General features: G+C 40.4%; 1 protein-coding gene across 3 annotated transcripts; it reads right to left on the bottom strand.

The window, feature by feature from the left end:
- Nucleotides 1–13,348: 13,348 nt before the first annotated feature.
- Nucleotides 13,349–18,635, bottom strand: LOC135557564 (gap junction alpha-1 protein-like). Of its 3 annotated transcripts, none has more exons than XM_064990951.1 (3): nt 18,491–18,635; nt 16,311–16,351; nt 13,349–16,155 (listed from the first exon to the last, which is right to left on the bottom strand). In XM_064990951.1, the coding sequence occupies exon 3, from the start codon at nt 16,140–16,142 to the stop codon at nt 14,991–14,993; it is 1,152 nt and encodes a 383-aa protein (XP_064847023.1). In that variant the 5' UTR covers nt 16,143–16,155; nt 16,311–16,351; nt 18,491–18,635; the 3' UTR covers nt 13,349–14,990. The 3 variants fall into 3 exon arrangements, with proteins under 3 accessions (XP_064847023.1, XP_064847024.1, XP_064847022.1); XM_064990952.1 differs by lacking the exon at nt 18,491–18,635 and adding an exon at nt 17,168–17,580; XM_064990950.1 differs by lacking the exon at nt 16,311–16,351 and having other exon boundaries at nt 18,491–18,634.
- Between the last annotated feature and the right edge of the window lie 572 nt (nt 18,636–19,207).

Here is a 19,207-nt window from a genome sequence, read left to right on the forward strand (position 1 = left end):
TGTACTCATTTTTGCTGTATTGCTATGGTAATTAATTATCATAATGCTCTCTTCTAATAATTATTATTATTATTTATTGTGTGTCACTTTCGGGAAAGTTGTCTTGCATCTCAACAAACAACAGCACAGCATCACCAACAGGGTCATAAATACAGACATACGTCACAAGTAATATCTACAACAGACAACACAGACGACGTAAAATCTAGGAAGTAAAAATCTGAAGTTAATCATGAAAAGATGTGCAGGTCTTTCCTCTAGACTAGACCTAAAGGCCATCAGAACATTGTGAGAAGAGTGTTTGCGCATACAGGAAGGAAGGATATAACATTTGATGAAAGGGACAGCGAGCCAAATGAAACACTTGTCTGATTTGCTATGGTTACCGTTCTTCACACTTTTCTATTGCCTGTGGACTATATTGGTACAAAGGGGCGCAGACATCAAGAGCTTAGTGCACTCACCTCTAGTACGAGAAGGGATGAACTCAGTCTGCTGGAGTGCACTTGGAGTGCACTTCCTGTCCATTAGCTTAGTTAAATGGTACTTAATCTTACTCCTCACATTACTACCATAAATCATTTTCCATCTGAGAAACGATTTCAAAGTATACATGCAGGTATGTACTACAGCTGAAGTAATTGTTGACCACAACAATGACTGAAGCATAAAGATGTGGTCATGCCCTAATTTATATCCACTTCTCTAGATGAGATGAGCTCATTGCTTCTGCTGTGGATTTTTTAAATCAACCCATAGAAATGATAATTGCTGTATAAATACATACGGTACTTTTGGACTCTAAGGTGTTTCTTTTAAAACCTTCATAAAAGCATACAGAGCTTGGCAGTGCATTTAAGTATGTGTCCAACTCTTTGTTGCCAACATCCCAAAGACTGACAGCAAGGCATTCGGAGGCGTGCGAAGCAGAGGTGGGGTTGCGTAGGAAAGAATTCCTGATTTGGGCTCATGCGGGGAAAATTTGAAAAGCAAAACACATTTAGTTGCGCATGTGGGAGGGTGTCTCTGCAGTTGTGCGCCATTTTGTCTTTCCATCAAACACATTGAGACTAAATACTTGCATTCCTTAGGTCTGTCACTTTACATGCTACTGTCAAGGGCAATGAGAGCTCATGTCCGTGAAGTATAAATCCTGAATGTGTGCCTGGGTACACAGCTCCCTTGTTAGTGAATAGACTTTGAATGGGCCTTCCCTTGAGTAAGGGCTTGGTTTTATTTGTCAGCATCATTTTGAATCAGCATTTTCAGCTGATTAGTTCTGGCAGTGGGATTGGGTTGGAACGTTAGACATTTGCCAATATACTTTGGGTGAGGAAGGATCTCTCTCTCTCTGGCTGTACTCAGTCAAAGTGAAGGATTTGAAGTCTCTGCTGAATCCTGGAGCTAGGTGCATTGCTTGCAGTGGTACCTACTCCTCTGTCCCCAATCCCTGTGCATATTAGCCATTACATCCAGGTCTAATCCAGTGCATATGCTTGGAGATAATGGGGGTCGCCAAGGTAACACCTCATTAGCTTCACTTCAAAATAACAGAATAGTTAACAGATTAGACCTACACTACCGGTCAAAAGTTTTAGAACACCTCCTCATTCAATTGTTTTTCTTTATTTTTAGTATTTTCTACATTGTAGAATAATAGTGAAGACAGCAAAACTATGAAATAACACAGATGGAATAATGTAGTAACCAAAAAAGTAATTTGACCATGAAGGCCTGGTTCACACAGTCTCCTCTGAACAGTTGACGTTGAGATGTGTCTGTTACTTGAACTCTGTAAAGCATTTGTTTGGGCTGCAATTTTTGAGGCTGGTAACTCTAATGAACTTATCCTCTGCAGAAGAGGTAATTCTAGGTCTTTCATTCCTGTGGCAGTCCTCATGAGAGCCAATTTCATCATAGCGATGGTTATTGCGACTGCACTTGAAGAAACTTTCAAAGTTCTTTACATTTTCCGTATTGACTGACCTTCATGTCTTAAAGTAATGGTGGACTGTTGTTTTTCTTTGCTTATTTGAGCTGTTCTTGCCATAATATGGACATGGCCTTTAACCAAAATCTTCTGTATACCCCCCTACCTTGTCACAATACAACTGATTGGCTCAAACGCATTAAGATGGAAAAAAAATCCACAAATTAACTTTTAAGAAGGTACACCTGTTAATTGAAATGCATTGCAGGTGACTACCTCATGAAGCTGGTTGAGAGAATGCCAAGCGTGTACAAAGCTGTCATCAAGGCAAAGGGTGGCTACTATGACGAATCTCAAATATAAAATATATTTTGATTTGTTTAACACTTTTTTGGTTACTACATGATTCCATATGTGTTATTTCATAGTTTTTATGTCTTCATTATTATTCTACGATGTCGAAAATAGTAAAAAATAAAGAAAAACCCTTGAAGGACTAGGTGTTCTAAAACTTTTGACCTGTAATGTATCTAAACTTATTTTATTGTTATGGCAGGACACAAATCCTCAATTATTTTCACTGTGTGATTGACCTGATTGAGATTAGATTTGGGAAGATGGCTGGCCAAGAAAAAGCAATGTCTTGGATATGGCTACCAGGCTACCATGGGTAGTAATAGGGTGGCAAAGTCCATTCTGCAAGAGGTTGTGCCATTTCCAAGCCTCTTCAAAGGGTTCTCTGTGAGTTGATTACTAATTAGCGTCTTGTTGGTTCCCGGTTTAACATGTTTGCTGTTTTTGTTGTTGTTTGTGCCTGGCTCGGTTGCTGAAGGCATTTGCCTTGCTTGGCCTTCTCATCGTGCAGTAGGTGTTTAGCTCTTGTTCATACAGTACCTTCATACATTTCTAGAACTCTCTTTCCATATCTCTCGACCCAACCCACTTGGCACAGACGTCAATTCAACGTCTATTCCACTTTGGTCCAACGTAATTTCACTGATATTACATGGAAACAACGTTGATTCAACCAGCTTGTACCATGTGGCAAGTTTTTTGTTGTACTTCCATTTAGTAATTCCACTGCAAGATGCTGTGGAAAACATGACAAGTTATTGTCTCACAATTCTTCATAAAACATTTGATATTTGTTGATGTTTTAGTACACAAAACATGCCATAGGGTCATTGTATGTGCAGTGTTTTGGAAAATAGCTATGAGTTCATCTAAGAACAGAAATCAAACGCATTATCACATTAGTCCTGAGTACAATTACCATTTGTCTAGGATGATGGAGAGGGAATATGTCAGTATCTCTGATGTTTGGAGATCTTATCACTAGAACTGCCCCAAGGTAGTGGCACTAGCATCTTACATTTGTAGGTCCTCTGTTTTCAATGCCATTTAATCCTGTTCATTTGTGCTGCGTCCTCCTTCCTTCCCTCTTGAACATAATAGTTTGTTCCACATTTGGGCCTTTTGTGTTCTGTCCAAAAACACTTGGGATTGGCTTCTTTCTATCAGAGCGTGAATATTTTGAGAGTCTCTTTTTTTATTGAACAAAGGATGTTGAGGGTTCCCAAAAAACTGTCTGGATGGTATGCAGGAACTAGCAGGATCAACATCCTCAGTCTTCTTTCATGTTGCTTTGCAAAACCTGTCCAGTCCCCATTGTTGGAAGCACACGTACCCTCCACTTCCTGTTCAATTTCCACAGTGGCCTGTCTCCTCCTTTTCTACATGAGTTGCTTACACTCTTTCCCTCTCTTTTCATTCTACTTCATCCAGCTAAATACCCACGTCCCCAGTGTGCAGGCTTGTATGCTGATAGAAAAGCAGTATGCTCTGCGTGACTCATTATCAGTAGCAAAGATATTGCCCCGGTAAATCTACTACAACTACAATCGCTTGAGAGGCAAGACAGTAGCCTCTCATCTTTACATTTCATCTTCATTACATCTTCAACATAACCAACACCTCATGTACATAGCCTTATATTGTGTAATAGCTTGCCAATGAAAACAAGTTCAGTTTTGACATTGGTGGATGTGTTCTTCATTTTGTTTGTTGATTTCATCCACAACTTTAAAGTGGTGCTATGTTATACTCAGCATGTTGTATTGGCCTCTGAAAGTCATTTGTAGCCTACAGTCCTTACTAATCTACTGAATCTAGTTAGCCCTTTCCTGCAGTCAATGACCAAAAGCACTATATGTGGCCTCATGGATGGAATGTTATTCATATTTTTAATTAATTTCATGGTTAATACATCATTTAAAAAAATGTTAGACAAAAATCCAGTGTTTCTATAGTTTTGTTATATTTCAGTCTTCAGTGATGTATATAAAGTGTAATATTGGGATGCAAACTCAAAATGTAATACATTTCAAGTCTATATCTGACATTGTACAGGTGTCTTCTTTTTCTAAAGCCCTTAACCATGTGTGTGTGGTGTATACTTTTATTACAAAGTAGATTTTACCTAATGTTACCTAAGTATTTTTTTTAACCTAATTCTCCTTTTTATCTTTATTTAACTAGGCAAGTCAGTTAAGAACAAATTCTTATTGTCAATGATGGCCTAGGAACAGTGGGTTAACTGCCTGTTCAGGGGCAGAACAACAGATTTGTACCTTGTCAGCTTGGGGATTTGAACTTGCAACCTTTTGGTTACTAGTCCAACGCTCTAACCACTAGGCTACCCTGCCGCCCCGCGTGATCCAATTCATATGCTATTCTCGAACGGGTAAGACGTATGATAATATACGTCCTCTAATTATTGTGATATTACAGGACCGCTATTACCTTCATAATGTAACTTAACGTAATATAATACAGTATTACATACTAACTGGAGGTAGCAAATTTACAAACCAAATCATACAAATTTGCCCTGAGACCAGGTTGATCTACCATGTTATGGAAAACTCCAAAGAGTAATATAAAAACAAATATACATGTCAGAGGGTTTAAGGGTTTGCATTCTTGGTGTGATTGCAAAGTGTTTATGAACTGTATCTTGTGATATAGGCTACTGTGGCGATGAATACTTGGGCAAACTAAGGACTGTAGTCATTTGAGTGAAGGTAAGCTTTAGCTATTGCTAAGCGCTAGTGCAAATCCAGATTTAGCTTAAACACCGGACTTAACTGGTTCTGATTATCAATCATAACAGAATGATAATCAGAACGTTTTTTTTTTCCTAAAGGAAATTTGGATCAGTTTACAGTGAGTAACAGTTTCCACTGGGCAGTCTGTTCTGCTCTGTACTCCTCCTACTGTCTAAAGCCATCTCTCTTGCTTTGGGATTAAGAATTATATGTTACTACCAACTGGTCTTGTTTAATTTCATTTGCATGAGAGGCCAGGTGGTATACAGTATGTACTGTAGGGTCTTTATTTTGTTACGCAAGTGAGAGGTTGACTTTGGGCCTGACCCAGTGACTCTCCAAGCCATTAATCACACATTACCTCTGGTTATTTCACTCTGTTCCCTCAGCGAGAGCAAGCGTATAACTGCTTACAGACCTCTCCCGGTGAAATTATTGCTATGGCGAATATGTACAGCATTGCCAAAAGAATCTTGTGCTTCAATGTGAAAGTGATTCAATCTCAAGCATATTAGGTATGTGAAATATAATGTAGAACTCGCCATTCCTGGCTTGATTTTGGAGATTTGGATCTTTCCATGGAAAACCAGGACCCAACTGGCTAAATATAGACTAACCAGCATTGCCTATGTACCAACTAGGCTACATTGTTAGCGACTGCTGATGTGGAAGTGTTAAGAAAATGTGCAGATCAGTATTCAGTGAGATGTGGAAATACTTTGTGTGTGCCAGGAAAATTAGCTATGATCTTTTTATGCATGCTACATACTGTACTTTATCATGACCTTTCAAAGAACAAAAAGCTGTCAAATGGTAAAAGTTTTACGATATCTCATCCATCTAAATCCAAATACAGTATCTTGATTCATGGGCAGTGGCTTGAACTGGCTTCTAATACTTAGGTTAACTTGGACACCTTTCATGTTACCCTTAGCCACTGTACTGGCGCCGCGGTGGATAGCAGTTGTTTTACATGTGTTTTTTTTACGCTGACCTTAACTTTTTTTGTACATAATGTCTCCTCCATAAATTCCTACAACCGAAAACAGCTTCTGGACATCAGAACAGCGATCTCTAACCTCAATTTGGATTACAGTTTCTACTTCAACAAGTCATCAGCTCTGGACGATCTGCTAACTCTGGACCAGGCCCTAATCCCCGGGACCTGAAAGAGAAAGCGACAGCGGAAGAGAGGCAGGCGAGCCGGGATCCTGACTTGACTACGCTGGTGAGCAAAGAAGACGCTTCTACCCTCCGTTCTATTGGCAAACGTACAGTCACTAGAGAACAAAATGGACGAGCTCCGTTCAAGACTATCCTATCAACGGAACCTGAAGAACTGTAATATTCGATGTTTCTCAGAGTCGTGGCTGAACAAGGACATGGATAATATACATCTCGCTGGTTTGTCCATGCATCGTCGAGACCAGTTGGCAATGTTCCCTCTAAACTGCACACGGGCGCACAGCTCCCCCAGGACTGCCATGCAGAAGAAATATAAGCCAGCGCAGGGAAGCACGAGATAGAACTTCACTCAAATGTATAGTTTTCCCCTTTAGCTAACATTATCAACATTTCCCTTTACTGTGGGAATTGTGATCAAATCAACACAATATTAGCCACTTTCAATGGATCATACTGAAACAAAATGAACTCTGCAACACTTAGTATGCAAACTAACTATGCAAGAGATTTTGTAGAAGGCCGAGCTCATCGGAATAGGATTCTATTGCATTGACAGGCACTACTCGGCCTTTAGTCTACACAGACCGGTGCCCTCGAACCAATCAGAGCCGGATATGCAAATAGACCATTGCCATATATGGATTTGTGCCATTCACTTTGACCTGGACTGTTTTACAGCATGACCTGTTGTGATTAGATGCATTTGTGTTGAGATCAAAGGAGAGCTACATGTAGCCACATGTGCACATTTGTTCATATCCTTTGCTAGTTAGTGAGTTATAAGCCCAGTTATAGCGAATTTGTAGTCAGCAATGTGGGAATGATTGCTTCCTACAAAACCACAAAACGTACATTTCTAGCCATCTTTTTAAAGCGAGTCAGGTAGAGATGATTTTTTTTCTTAAAAGGGCAGTGGTGTATTTTGAGACAGGTTTGAATAAGCTAAGTAGCAAATAGGCAGAGGGTAGCATAATTTGTCCGATTTTCTGTAATAATGGTATTGGAATAATAATGAATTGTATTTTGTAAAGTGATTTCTTGCATCAAACAACACAACAAAATGTTCAGTCACCTCATTGTCGGAAGGACAAGTGGATAAACAAGTTCATGTCAAGACCTGCATGTTTTAAAAAATAAATCTCAAGTAATTCGACTTGCATTGAACACCACACATGGTAGGCCTACATTATGATCAAATAGCCACAGTAGCCTTCTTGGCCACAGTTAAAACACAAAATAAAAAATGATAACGCACGCTGGAAGTTGCACAGAAGTTTGCGCTCAGCAGACCTGAAATGTTCTCAGTGCCAGAAAACCTTTTAGGTGAACATTACGGGTCAGTAGCCTTTGGTAAGATGGAGTGGGGAGAGGTGGGTCTCTCTGTTAAAAAAAAGCTGGTGCGCGATCTATAATGTTAAGTCTCAAGTTTTTGCTTGCCTGAGTTAGAATACCTCATGATACGATGCAGACCATACTATTTACCAAGAGAGTTTTCCTCTATATTTTCCATAGCTGTCTATCACAAACTGATGCTGGCACTAAGACTGCACTTAATGAGCTGCATAGGGCCATAAGCAAACAGGAACACGCACGTCCAGAGGCGGCGCTTTTCGTGATCAATGATTCATACAAGGCTTGCTCTCACCCTTCCTGACGGGCCACCCCCAGGTGGTAAGGGTAGGCAACAACACATCTGCCACACTGACCCTCAACACTTTGTCCCCTCCTGTACTCCCTGTTCACCCACGACTGCGTGGCCGTGCACGACTCCAACACCATCGTTAAGTTTGCCGATAACACAACGGTGGTAGACCTGATCACCGACGACGATGAGACAGACTAAAGGCAATATGTCAGTGACCAGGCAGCGTGGTGCCAGGACAACACCCTTCTCCCTCAACGTCAGCAAGAGAAAGCTGATCGTGGACTACAGGAACAGGATAGCGGAGCATGCCCCATCCACATCAACAGGGCTGCAGTGGAGTGGGTAGAGAGTTTCAAGTTCCTCGGGTTCTACATCACTAAGGAATGAACATGGTCCACACACACCAACACAGTTGTGAAGGCACAACAATATTGCTTCCCCCTCAGGAGGCTGAACAGATTTGGAATGGACCCTCAGATCCTCAAAATGTTCTACAGCTGCACCATTGAGAGGATCCTGGCTGGCTGCATCACCACTTGGTATGGCAACTGCTTGGCCTCCGACTGCAAGGCGCTACAGAGGGTAGTGCGAACGGCCCAGTACGTCACTGGAGCCAAGCTTCTTGCCATCCTGGACCTCTATACCAGGCGGTGTCAGAGGAAGGCCTTAAAAACTGTCAAAGACAACAGCCACCCAAATTATAGACTGTTCTCTCAGCTACCACACTGCGAGCGGTACCGATGCACTAAGTCTGTAACCAACAGGACCCTGACCAGCTTCTACACCCAAACCATAAGACTGCGAAACAGTTAACCAAATAGCTACCTGGACCATCTGCATTGACCCTTTTTGCACACTTTTGTGTAAGGACAGACGCTAGGAGATGAGAAGCAAGTACAGGGACTGAACATTTTATAAACAAAGGACATGAAACAGAACACGGACAGTGTCTGGACAGGGGAAACAAAACAACATTAATGCAGACACGGGAAGAAACTGAGGAAGTGACAGATATAGGGGAGGCAATCAATAAAGTAATAGAGTCCAGGTGAGTCCCATGAAGCGCTGATGCGATGGTGACAAGTATGCGTAATGATGGGCCTCCTGGCGCCCTCGAGCGCCAGGGAGCGGGAGCAGGCGTGACACTTTTGACTTTTTCACATAAGCTGCTGTTACTGTTTATTATCTATCCTGTTGTCTAGTAATTTTACCCCTACTTATATGTACATGTCTATCTCAATTACCTTGTACCCCTGCACATCGACTTGGTACTGGTACCCTGTGTATATAACTAAGTTATCGTTACTCATTGTGTATTTATTTCTCATGTTATTACTTTTCTTTTCTTCTCTATGCATTGCTTGGAAGGGCCTGTAAGCATTTCACAGATAGTCCACACTTCTTGTATACTAAGCATGTGACAAATAAAATTAGATTAGATTTGATTTTGATTTGATTCCAGCTACCTGAGAGACCCTGTTTTTGTGCTCAGTGCTTCTTGTCTGCATCTCTCTCTGCCTTAGGCTCAAGTTGTGTGGGACAAGGAAGCTCATTAACCATATACCTCATATGCTGCTCACAGACTTCAAAAGCAAAAATGTCTGGGACACAGCTTAGCTTTCTGCAATCTGTGGTTTATGTGCCTTGAAATAAAGGCATAATAAAAATATGAATGTGTTGCTCTCTCTCCCTCTCTGTGTGTGTGTGTGTGTGTGTGTGTGCTTTTAGCTTTCAGTGTCTGGTAACTTTTCAACAATTATTCAACTCTTCTATTTAAGTCAATTCATAAAAAAATGAACTAATAAAAACACATAGTTCAGATACAGAACTGTTTAACTTTTTGTGTCCTTTTCCGTGAGAGGAAACCCTGGGGGCACATGCTCCTATGCTCTGGGACACCACATTTCAGCACATACATCCTGCTATGGCTCCACTTATGGTGGACACTTCCAGGGCAGATCCCCAATAGAATGGGCATGGTGTTGTGTGCTTGTCTAACTGACAGTAAACGTGCATGAGCACAAACCTACTTTGTCTCAGTGCATTTCCTCGTGTTCATTAGACATGTTTGGAGCAGCTTTCCCGTGTTTAATAAAACCACAGTGCTCTGTTTGGGGGCCTCTGTCCGGCAGAGGAAAGATTTGAAGAAAATGTATTGGGTATGAATCCAATTTGTAACCACAAAGAAAGCTGAGACCATTTGAGATCTGCTACTCTTGCCATTTAAAATTGGAAGCATCCTATTGTTTTCCTTTCCTTATGCTTATATAAACAGTTAGGAGTTTGTAGACAGCTCAGGAAACATCACTCACTGTGGATCGACCAATTAAAGAAGATCTGCGATTACAGTACACAGGTAGCACATATAGTGACTATGATATCTCCCACATTTTCTCACATACATGTGGAATGGTTGGGTTTTATCCAGCCTGGGTTTATGCTCTCCGTGCTCGGTTTGAGTCTGATGAAAGACCTGCTTGAAGGGATGAAACATGATGTTCTGTTTCACCTATAATCCCTGCAACCGCCAGTCAGCAGCAGGTGGGATGTTTCCACGCTGTGATTTTGAAAGAGCTGCATGTCGAAGTTTGTTAGCTGACCCAATAATGGTGACTGTAAAGTAAATAGGGTCAAGTCTGTGTTGTGTCCACAGCTTTGTCCTAACAAGAGATGGGAAACTGAAGGCATGTAAAAAAACAAAAAACAAACATAGGTCAGCTAAAAAATGAATGCTATACTGTCTAGTCGGGTCCATAATTATTGGCACCATTGATAAAGATGAGCAAAAATATTTATACAAATAATGAGCTGTATTGTATACAACATTTTTTTTCAATTATTTTACACTAATACAATTGCTCAGAGAAAGAGATTTTGTTGAACAAATAATGCAACATCTTAAAAAAGAAAGGGGTCACAATTATTGGCACCCCGTTTTCTATACTCCAGAACCCTCTCCTTTGCCTTTTTCGAAAATGTTTTATGAGATTGGATAATGCGTTGCAAGGGATCTTAAAACCATAACCCTACAGTATCAGTCCCGAGATCCCAGCAAAAATGGTATTTTCATTTATCTGACTTTCATTTATCTGCATGTCCAGCTCTTCTATTTAGCCTCACAATTAAGTGTTTTCCCATTTTATTTTCAGGACAACCAGGGCTACAAGTAGAATATGAAACAACTTGACATAAACAATAAAATTATATCCGCCAAAGCAAAAACCTGATAAAAAGGATTTTCTATGTATGCTGTAAGTACAGAAATGGTTTGATCAGTGGGTAAATTAATATACAACTAGTCAATGACAACTGTGTGGAGTTTGGAGTTTGTGACAACAACTATGTGAGATTAATACAGTATTATAGGGATTTCCTATGACGATCTTTGATGTAGAAGAATCATTTATCTTCTAATGACTCTTGTGTAGCTTGGAAACAGAGGAAAACATACAGTACGTGTATTCGTGGGATTCTCAGCTTTTCATAGATAGCTTTTAATAGTTTGTAGCTCAAACCATTCAAACTCTACAGATGATTTTGTAAAAAGACCCTGCCACAGGCCCCTTTGGGATACGTCCTTATCTCGCAAACACTGCTTTAGTTATGCCCCCCTTTAATGACACAGACTAAGGCACTAAGGCACAGACTAAGGCAGAGGCAACCAGGTTGTCCTAGCACTGGGTAGAGTTCATGATGCCCTTGACCTTAACAAGGGCCCCAGGTCCAGTGGAAGCAAAATATCCCCATAACGTCAAAAATGCATCACTGTATTGTACCGTAGGTATGGGGTACTTTTCTACATATGCTTCTGTTTTTTAACGCCACTGGTGTGCGTGGCCAAAGAGCTCTATTTTCATGTCATCTGATCATAGCACAGGTTCCGATCTAAGTGGTGGATTTGGCATAGAAAAACAGAAGCATATGCAGAAAGTACCTCATACCCAGGGTAGAAAATGGTGGTGGATCTTTGATGTTATGGGAATATTTTGCTTGCAATATGCAACATAGCTCAGTATTTGTATTATATATTTCATATAGGTTTTTTTGGACATTTTTATCAAAGGTTGCCAATAATTATAGACCTGGCTATATCTACCATATACAGTACAGTAGATAGTTTATCTCACTTTTGATGTGTTGTGCTACCCATTCATCTGTAGTTTTGCAAGCTGTCTTTCCTTTAGAGGACAAGGGAATGGCTAATCTGTCAAAGATGCCTAATAAAACTCATTTCCACCCTACTGACATGATAAAAGGAACAAATAACTTTTTAAAGCTGATTTTGTGACGTGAAATATCACGTGAGGTCTACACCAGGCACCAGCTGTTTCTACTAGCTTTACTACAAGTATGTATTGGTAGCACCGCCCTGGCCTTGTGGTCTGAACGGTTGAACAGGCGGTGGAAATGTAACTCAGACATTGAGGTTTACAGTAGTCTGTGAAGAAAATAAAGCTTAAAGCGCTGTAAAGCGCTGTAAAGCTGTTCTCATTTGAATCCTTGTTGTCTAAAAAGAAGCAATGAAACATACATAAACACAGTCAAATGTTGTGCAGTTACAATCCCAGGACTTTATTTGACATTTATCAAGTGTGCATGTGGTTAGCATCTGCACCAGAGCGTCAGAGGTTGTCGTACTATAGCTTTCCATCACCTTTCTGAATGCTTTCAAATGTGCTCGGACTACTGTTTGAAATGTGAAAATGCTGTGGTTTAGTTTTGCTAATTTGGTTTTTCGTTTGAACTATTTCTGCCATTTAGTACTCAACAGTAATGCATTTGCTTTTAAACAGAGAATACAGATGGTTGAAACACATTTAAGATTATCTTTATCTTAATTGAGTAAACTGCTGCTCTGTTACTTTTCAAACTCTGGCAACAGTTCTTAATTGGTATCTACTGTTATGTAAATACGTTATGTAATAAATATTTTTCTTTTAAATTGTGTGTTTCAACTGTTTTTGTGTCTTACAGTGAAATCTTGTTTAAAAGTCCTGATAGAAAGTCATTGTTAAATTAAAAATGTAGATTAATTAGCATTGGATCAAAGTCGAGCTTTTCTATTCGGCTCCAGCCACATGTGGTCTACAGACTGGATCCAAACATGTGGTTTTATTTAGCTTTGTGGAAAGGTTAAATAGGAAACTTGGATAACAGAAAAAAAGTGCTGAGTCTTTGCATATTATGAAGTTTTCAAAGTCTCCAAGGCATTTTCTCTACATACTATATAGTACTTATCATTCTCTTAATATCCACGCGCAGGGGATCATATATGATCATTTGGGGGGGGGGGGTTGTTACCTATGATAGAAGAAAGGCTACTGTTGTCTCAACACATGACAAATGTATCTTTTAACCATGATATCTATTTAATACCTATTTTTAAGGCACTTAGGTTCTGGTGGCCCAATGAGTCTGGACTATAGACGTAGACTGAATCAAGAAGAAGAAAGGCAGAATGAGGTGCATATGATGACAGACTTGTAAAGAAAGAAAAAATCTTTATTGGTTAAAATTGCCTTTCACAGATATAATTAGTTTTTTGTTTCTTGCTCTCATGCACTTACACACTGTACAACAGTGGATTTCCATGGAATGACATTATCTGACCCCATTATTAAACAAATGTACACCAAAGTGTGTCTTGTATTCTGAATGGAGGCCCTTTGCTTTAGCCTTTTGAGATCATTGAAACCAGCGGTCACAAAAAACAAGCCCTGTCTGAATGTATGTACTGTAGTGATTTCTGCCTGGTGTAGTAACATGAATTAGTAACTTACATATCAGAAAACACTTGCCCCTTTTTTTGCCTCATATTACACCGTAGTCAAGATCTCAGTGCAAACTTCATCGTAGCTGAATAACCCATGAAACTCTCTGTTGACGTACCGAAATACCATGATGCAGAATTGGGAGAGAAGAAAAAAACACAGAAAACATGAAAATGTCCAATTGAAATCCCATCTACAAGTGTTTGGTAGTTGTGGAGCTACATTGGCATATACCTTTTAATATATTTGACTAAATATTAGTCTAGCTCTATAAGCAGTCTTCTAAAAACTCACATTTGGTGAAACAGTTAGCTTGAATTACAGTACTAAAAATCTATCTCTCAAGCAGCAATGATTACATTGAGTTTTTTTTTAAAGGTAAAAGACAAATAATCATTCTACTGCCCTCCTCTACCATCCTACAGGAAAGAAAAGAAAAAGCAGATGTACACTTTAAAATGAGAACAAAAATAAAGGCTTTCTTTCAAAGATGCTTCGAGACCCAAATGTAGCAATAAGAAACTGTTGCTCTGTATTTCTCTTACAACAACTTGAGTCCACAGTCTAAAAGCAACCACTTACCCACAAAACCCAAAACAACAAGTATCAAATAAAACAACCGACACCACATAAATTCAAAGTTTATCAGGAAATGACAGTCCACGATAATAAAAGCAACCTCTTATTTGTTGAGAAAATTGTTTTCTATTAATCATTTTTTATTATTATCAATAAATATGCAGGTGGGTGTAGTGACTTTATATCATTTATATGGATATGACCTTGGATAGTAGTACATTTTATCTAGTGGTGGATGTACTGTTACTAATAAATAAATATTAATTCATGAAACTGAGCATCCTTCTTACAATCCTGTTTCACAAGACCGACTTGGAAGTCATACAGAAGATGAGTGTGACGGAGACATACAAGCCAAATGTTTTCAAACTACTTGCAAAGCATGGAAAAAGACACATTGCTATTATATTGAAGTGCAATCTTTCTAAATGGAATGTAACTGTGTGAGGCCATATAATGAAACCTACAGGTAAAAACGTGATAACTAATACATCGCCAAGGCATATTCTTCTAAAGTGAAACGTGGGCACAGTTATCGGAATAGGGTCACATGCCCGCTAGATGTTTTTGTTGTTACAGCTTGTTAGCTCCACTAGTTTCAAAGTCATCAATAAATGTATAGTACCTCCAACAGTGTAAGTATTTTAATGTCTCTTTATTGACTCTCTAGTTAGGACAGTGAATGGGCTATGCCCTGCCCTGCCCCGCCCCGCCCCCCTTGTACTCTCTGTTCTCTGGCACCAAGGCCACCGACAGGGGGGGCTGGGGAGGGGCTAGACATCTAGATCGTCTGGCCTTGGCCGACTGCTCATGCGACTGCTGGCTCGACTGCAGGGCCTGGGGTCCATCAGGGCCAACGGCTGCAGCTCGTGCCCTGGGGTCAGTTTCTTACTCTCCTGGGTGTCGTCAGGGAAGTCAAAGGCTTGTGCATGGGAGTTGGAGATGGTGCTGCCATTATGGCCCAGGCGGTTCTGCTCTGTGCTGTAGTTGGCCCAGTTTTGCTCGTTGGCTTGCTTGTTGTAGTTGCGAACAGAGTTGGTTCTCTCCCCAGTGGCCAGCTTGTACCCCGGGGGTGACATGGGTGACAAGGGGGCAGTGGGAGAGGAACAGCCATTATAGTAGGCATACTTAGTGGTGGACAGATCCTTGGGAGTGGGGCTTAATGTCCCAGTGCCAGGGTAGTGGACGGGCGGTTGTTTCCCCTTCACGCGGTCTTTGATCCTCTTGAACGTCACGTAGAAGAGCTCAATGACATTCAGAACCAGGGAGACCAGAGAGACCACCAGCATGAAGATGATGAAGACGGTTTTCTCAGTGGGTCTGGAGAGGAAACAGTCTACTCTGTGGGGGCAGGGGGACCTCTCACAGGTGTAGACAGCGGCCAAGCTGAAGCCGTAAATGTACCACTGTATGACCAGGAAGCCCACCTCAAAGATGGACTTAAAGAAAATGCTGACGATGTAGGTTCTCAAGAGGGCTCCCTTCATCTTAACCTTCCCATGCTCCTCCAGCCCATGCTTGAGCTTTTTTAACTCAATCTTCTTCAGAGGTACGTCCACGTCGCCTCCGTCGTTCTGGATGGTTTTCAGCCCTTCCTCTTTGCGGTTAATCTTCTGCTCTATTCGCAACAGGTAGAACACATGGGCAAGGTAGAGAAGAGTCGGCGTCGAGACAAAGATAATCTGTAGCACCCAGAACCGTACATGTGATATAGGAAAGGATTTGTCGTAACACACATTCTCACAACCAGGTTGCTGGGTGTTGCACTTGAAGGCGGACTGCTCGTCCCCCCAGGCAGACTCCACAGCGGTTCCCAGCACCAGGATCCTGAAGATGAAGAGGACAGAGAGCCACACCTTCCCTCCAGCCGTGGAGTAAGCCTGAACCTTGTCCAGTAGCCTCCCCAAAGCACTCCAGTCACCCATGATGGAGTTTTAGCTGCAATTAGACAGAAAATAATGAATATATTGTAAGTGTTCAAACAAATTCCTATATACAGTAAACAAGGTTATATAGCAAGTTACATTTGTGAATCGGATCAAATCAAATCAAATTGTGTTTGTCACATGCGCCTAATACAGTGAAATACTTACTTTACAAGCCCTGAACCAATGATGCAGTTTTAAGAAAATACCTAAAAAAAAAAGTTTTTAAAGTAAGAGATAAGAAAAACAAATAATTAAAAAGCAGCAGTAAATAACAACAGCGGGGCTATATACAGGGGGTACCGGTACAGAGTCAATGTGTCAAATAAATCTCAATGTTTCAGGAAAATGTGTAACAACTAGGAGTCTTGCGATGGCTGTAGTGACGCACAGAACAAATCCAATTGCCGGAAAAGACCTGAACAAGACCAATGTCAATGACCACCTTTCAATATGCTTAATGAATCGTCAATCCAGAAAGCCAATTTAAAGGCTATTGTCTTCCTATTGGAGGTAATGAGAGGAGAATCACATTGTGTGGTCCTACCAGTGTTGATGGAACTTCTTAAAATACTGAGTAAGTGAACAGTGTAATCGTAGATGATAGGGCCCAGATTGGTGAAACACAAGCGCAGACATTTGTTTCCCCTTCATCCGCAGGGTATGAAAACATGCGCTGGGGACCTGTTTCTCAGCAAACCATCGTTTGTTAACAACTGTAATAAACATGAAACAACGTCGAAATAAGAGACGCCGGCCAAATTAAAAGATGTCAAATAGCGTGTATGTCAGCATTTTGTCCATGTTAAATTGTGCGGTACTATGTAATCTAAGGATTGCTATGCAAATACCCCCCAGTCTCAAAGAATTGTATGGCAGTTTTAGACACAGTTACTGTTCCGCATGCATTTACTAGTCAGCGGAGAAAATAACTACACGATCTTCATAATAGATGTGTCATTTTTTATCCTCATTAACTATCATCCTCAGTAGATATCATTCCCAAAATCTGGTAGAAACTCTACCTGTGCCGCCTATGCAGGAAGTGGACAGTGGACTAAGGCACGATACTGTAGCTCTCTGCTCTCAGTGCAAGCCTAAGACTGGGGACCAACAGCTCTTCTGCTGGGGAGTGTCTGGCACACGCTCTCTCTGAGCCTCGGAGTCTAGAGCACAGGGCCCCAGTTCATTGTATGCATATGAGTGACCTGCCTAGCTCGGCTACAAAGACCCAATTCTTAATGATACTAATGACACTGCACGTCAGATGGGAATCAAGTTCGATAACATGAATACCATCCGATAAAGATTCTGAAAGATGTCAGTAAACGAATGAAGTCCCTTGGAATGACTGCACAATAAACAACCATGGATGAGGAGAAGCCGTCTGTTGAAGGGTGTACCAACAGCATGGCTTCACTTAGCTAATACTGTACTGCATACTGTGCAGGATGCCTACAGTATAGTGGAAAATAACCAATGACTGCTTCTTACTCAACAATGATGGTAATATGATAAAAAATAAAAAGAAACATTAAAAAAATGTTTCACTGAGTCGTTTATAGGCCTATTTAATATCACAGTACCATTTGGAAACTTGAATAATAATAAAAAACAGGTCAATGTAGACATTGCTGGTCTACAGTAAGAAACCCACTGATGCCATCATCCCCCTGAGATCTCTGATCTTGAATTGATGTTATTATGGCAATGTAACGAGAAGTTGGGCGAGTAAAGAAATGTGTAAGGTTGTAAGCACATCAGTTCAACTTCAAGATTCCCTTAGATTGGAACTGTGCTCTCGAGATGCAAGGAAGATCTTTAAAGATCTGAGTCGCCCAACTTGATCACACTTCACGAGGATATTCTATAAGGCCAAGGGGGAAATATCAATGAAGCATGTCAATATGCTTGGTTACGATGTAGCTGGTTTTAAAACAAATTAATCCCCATTTTACAGTTTATAAGTTGCTCAGCTAAAGTCCTCTATAAAGCTTGTAAAAAAAAAATCATTCCATGCTGCTTTGAGTAATTTGCTTCGGGTTACTCGTTTATCTTAAAAGCACTAAACAGACGAAATTGGCAAAAATAAAAGAGCAAAAGAAACATTTAAACTTTTCATTGTTAAACACAGAAAAAATGAAATGTTTTACAAAGGATATATTATGGACCATACTATAGCAGATAACCTATAGAAATTACAATGCGTCTGAATTGGCACAGTGTGTCTGGATTCTGAGCGCAAATTAGTTTATCCGCATAACTTCTGACAGTGACAAAAATATATATAGATACGAATTTTTACCTCTTCATGTCAATAATAGCAGTTGATATAGCGCAAAGCTTACCTGGAAAGTTACTGAGAAGTCAGAAGAGAGCCCTTAGGGACTTTCTCCGTCACTTCTTGAAAACAGTCACCGCTATCTTGAAATCCAAGTTTGGGACCACGGAGAATCTGAGACTGACTTGTCAAACTTTCCTTGCTTATAACAGTCCACATACGGGCTGGGGGAGAGAGAAAAAAAATAAACGATGGAGAGAAAAGTTTGGAGTCAGTCACCTGACCCCTACGTCAAGACTTAGACATCCCTACGCTCGGTTTCTGTACTTTTCTTCTACTGAAATGTAATTGTGCAATAGAAAAATGAACCTTTTTTTTAAACAAAGATTAAGAGCACCTTTTTCAGACCAGTATGAGTTTACCAAGATCAAGGTTACAGCCTATACTAAAGCGTTCTATATTAGATCCTGTGGGCAAACCTGTAAACGAGTAGCCTAGTTGTGGAATAGGCTATGTTTTAATGGGTTAAAATAATTCATATTAATCGCATGTAGATCAAAACATGTTTGATAATCTTGTTTTTCATAATTTCTTAAGCCATGATATGTTGTTGTCCTAGGTCTCCCTTTACGTAGTGTTGTGTTGTCTCTCTTGCGTTTTGTCCTATATTTATATTTAATGTATTTCTAATCCCAGCCCCCCCATTCTGGCAGGAGGCCTTTTGGTAGGCCTTAATTGTAAATAATAATTTGTTCTTAACTGACTTGCCTTGTTAAATAAAGGT

This window comes from Oncorhynchus masou, chromosome 16 (genome assembly GCF_036934945.1).
Source record: "Oncorhynchus masou masou isolate Uvic2021 chromosome 16, UVic_Omas_1.1, whole genome shotgun sequence".
In the NCBI taxonomy this organism is placed as follows: domain Eukaryota; kingdom Metazoa; phylum Chordata; class Actinopteri; order Salmoniformes; family Salmonidae; genus Oncorhynchus; species Oncorhynchus masou.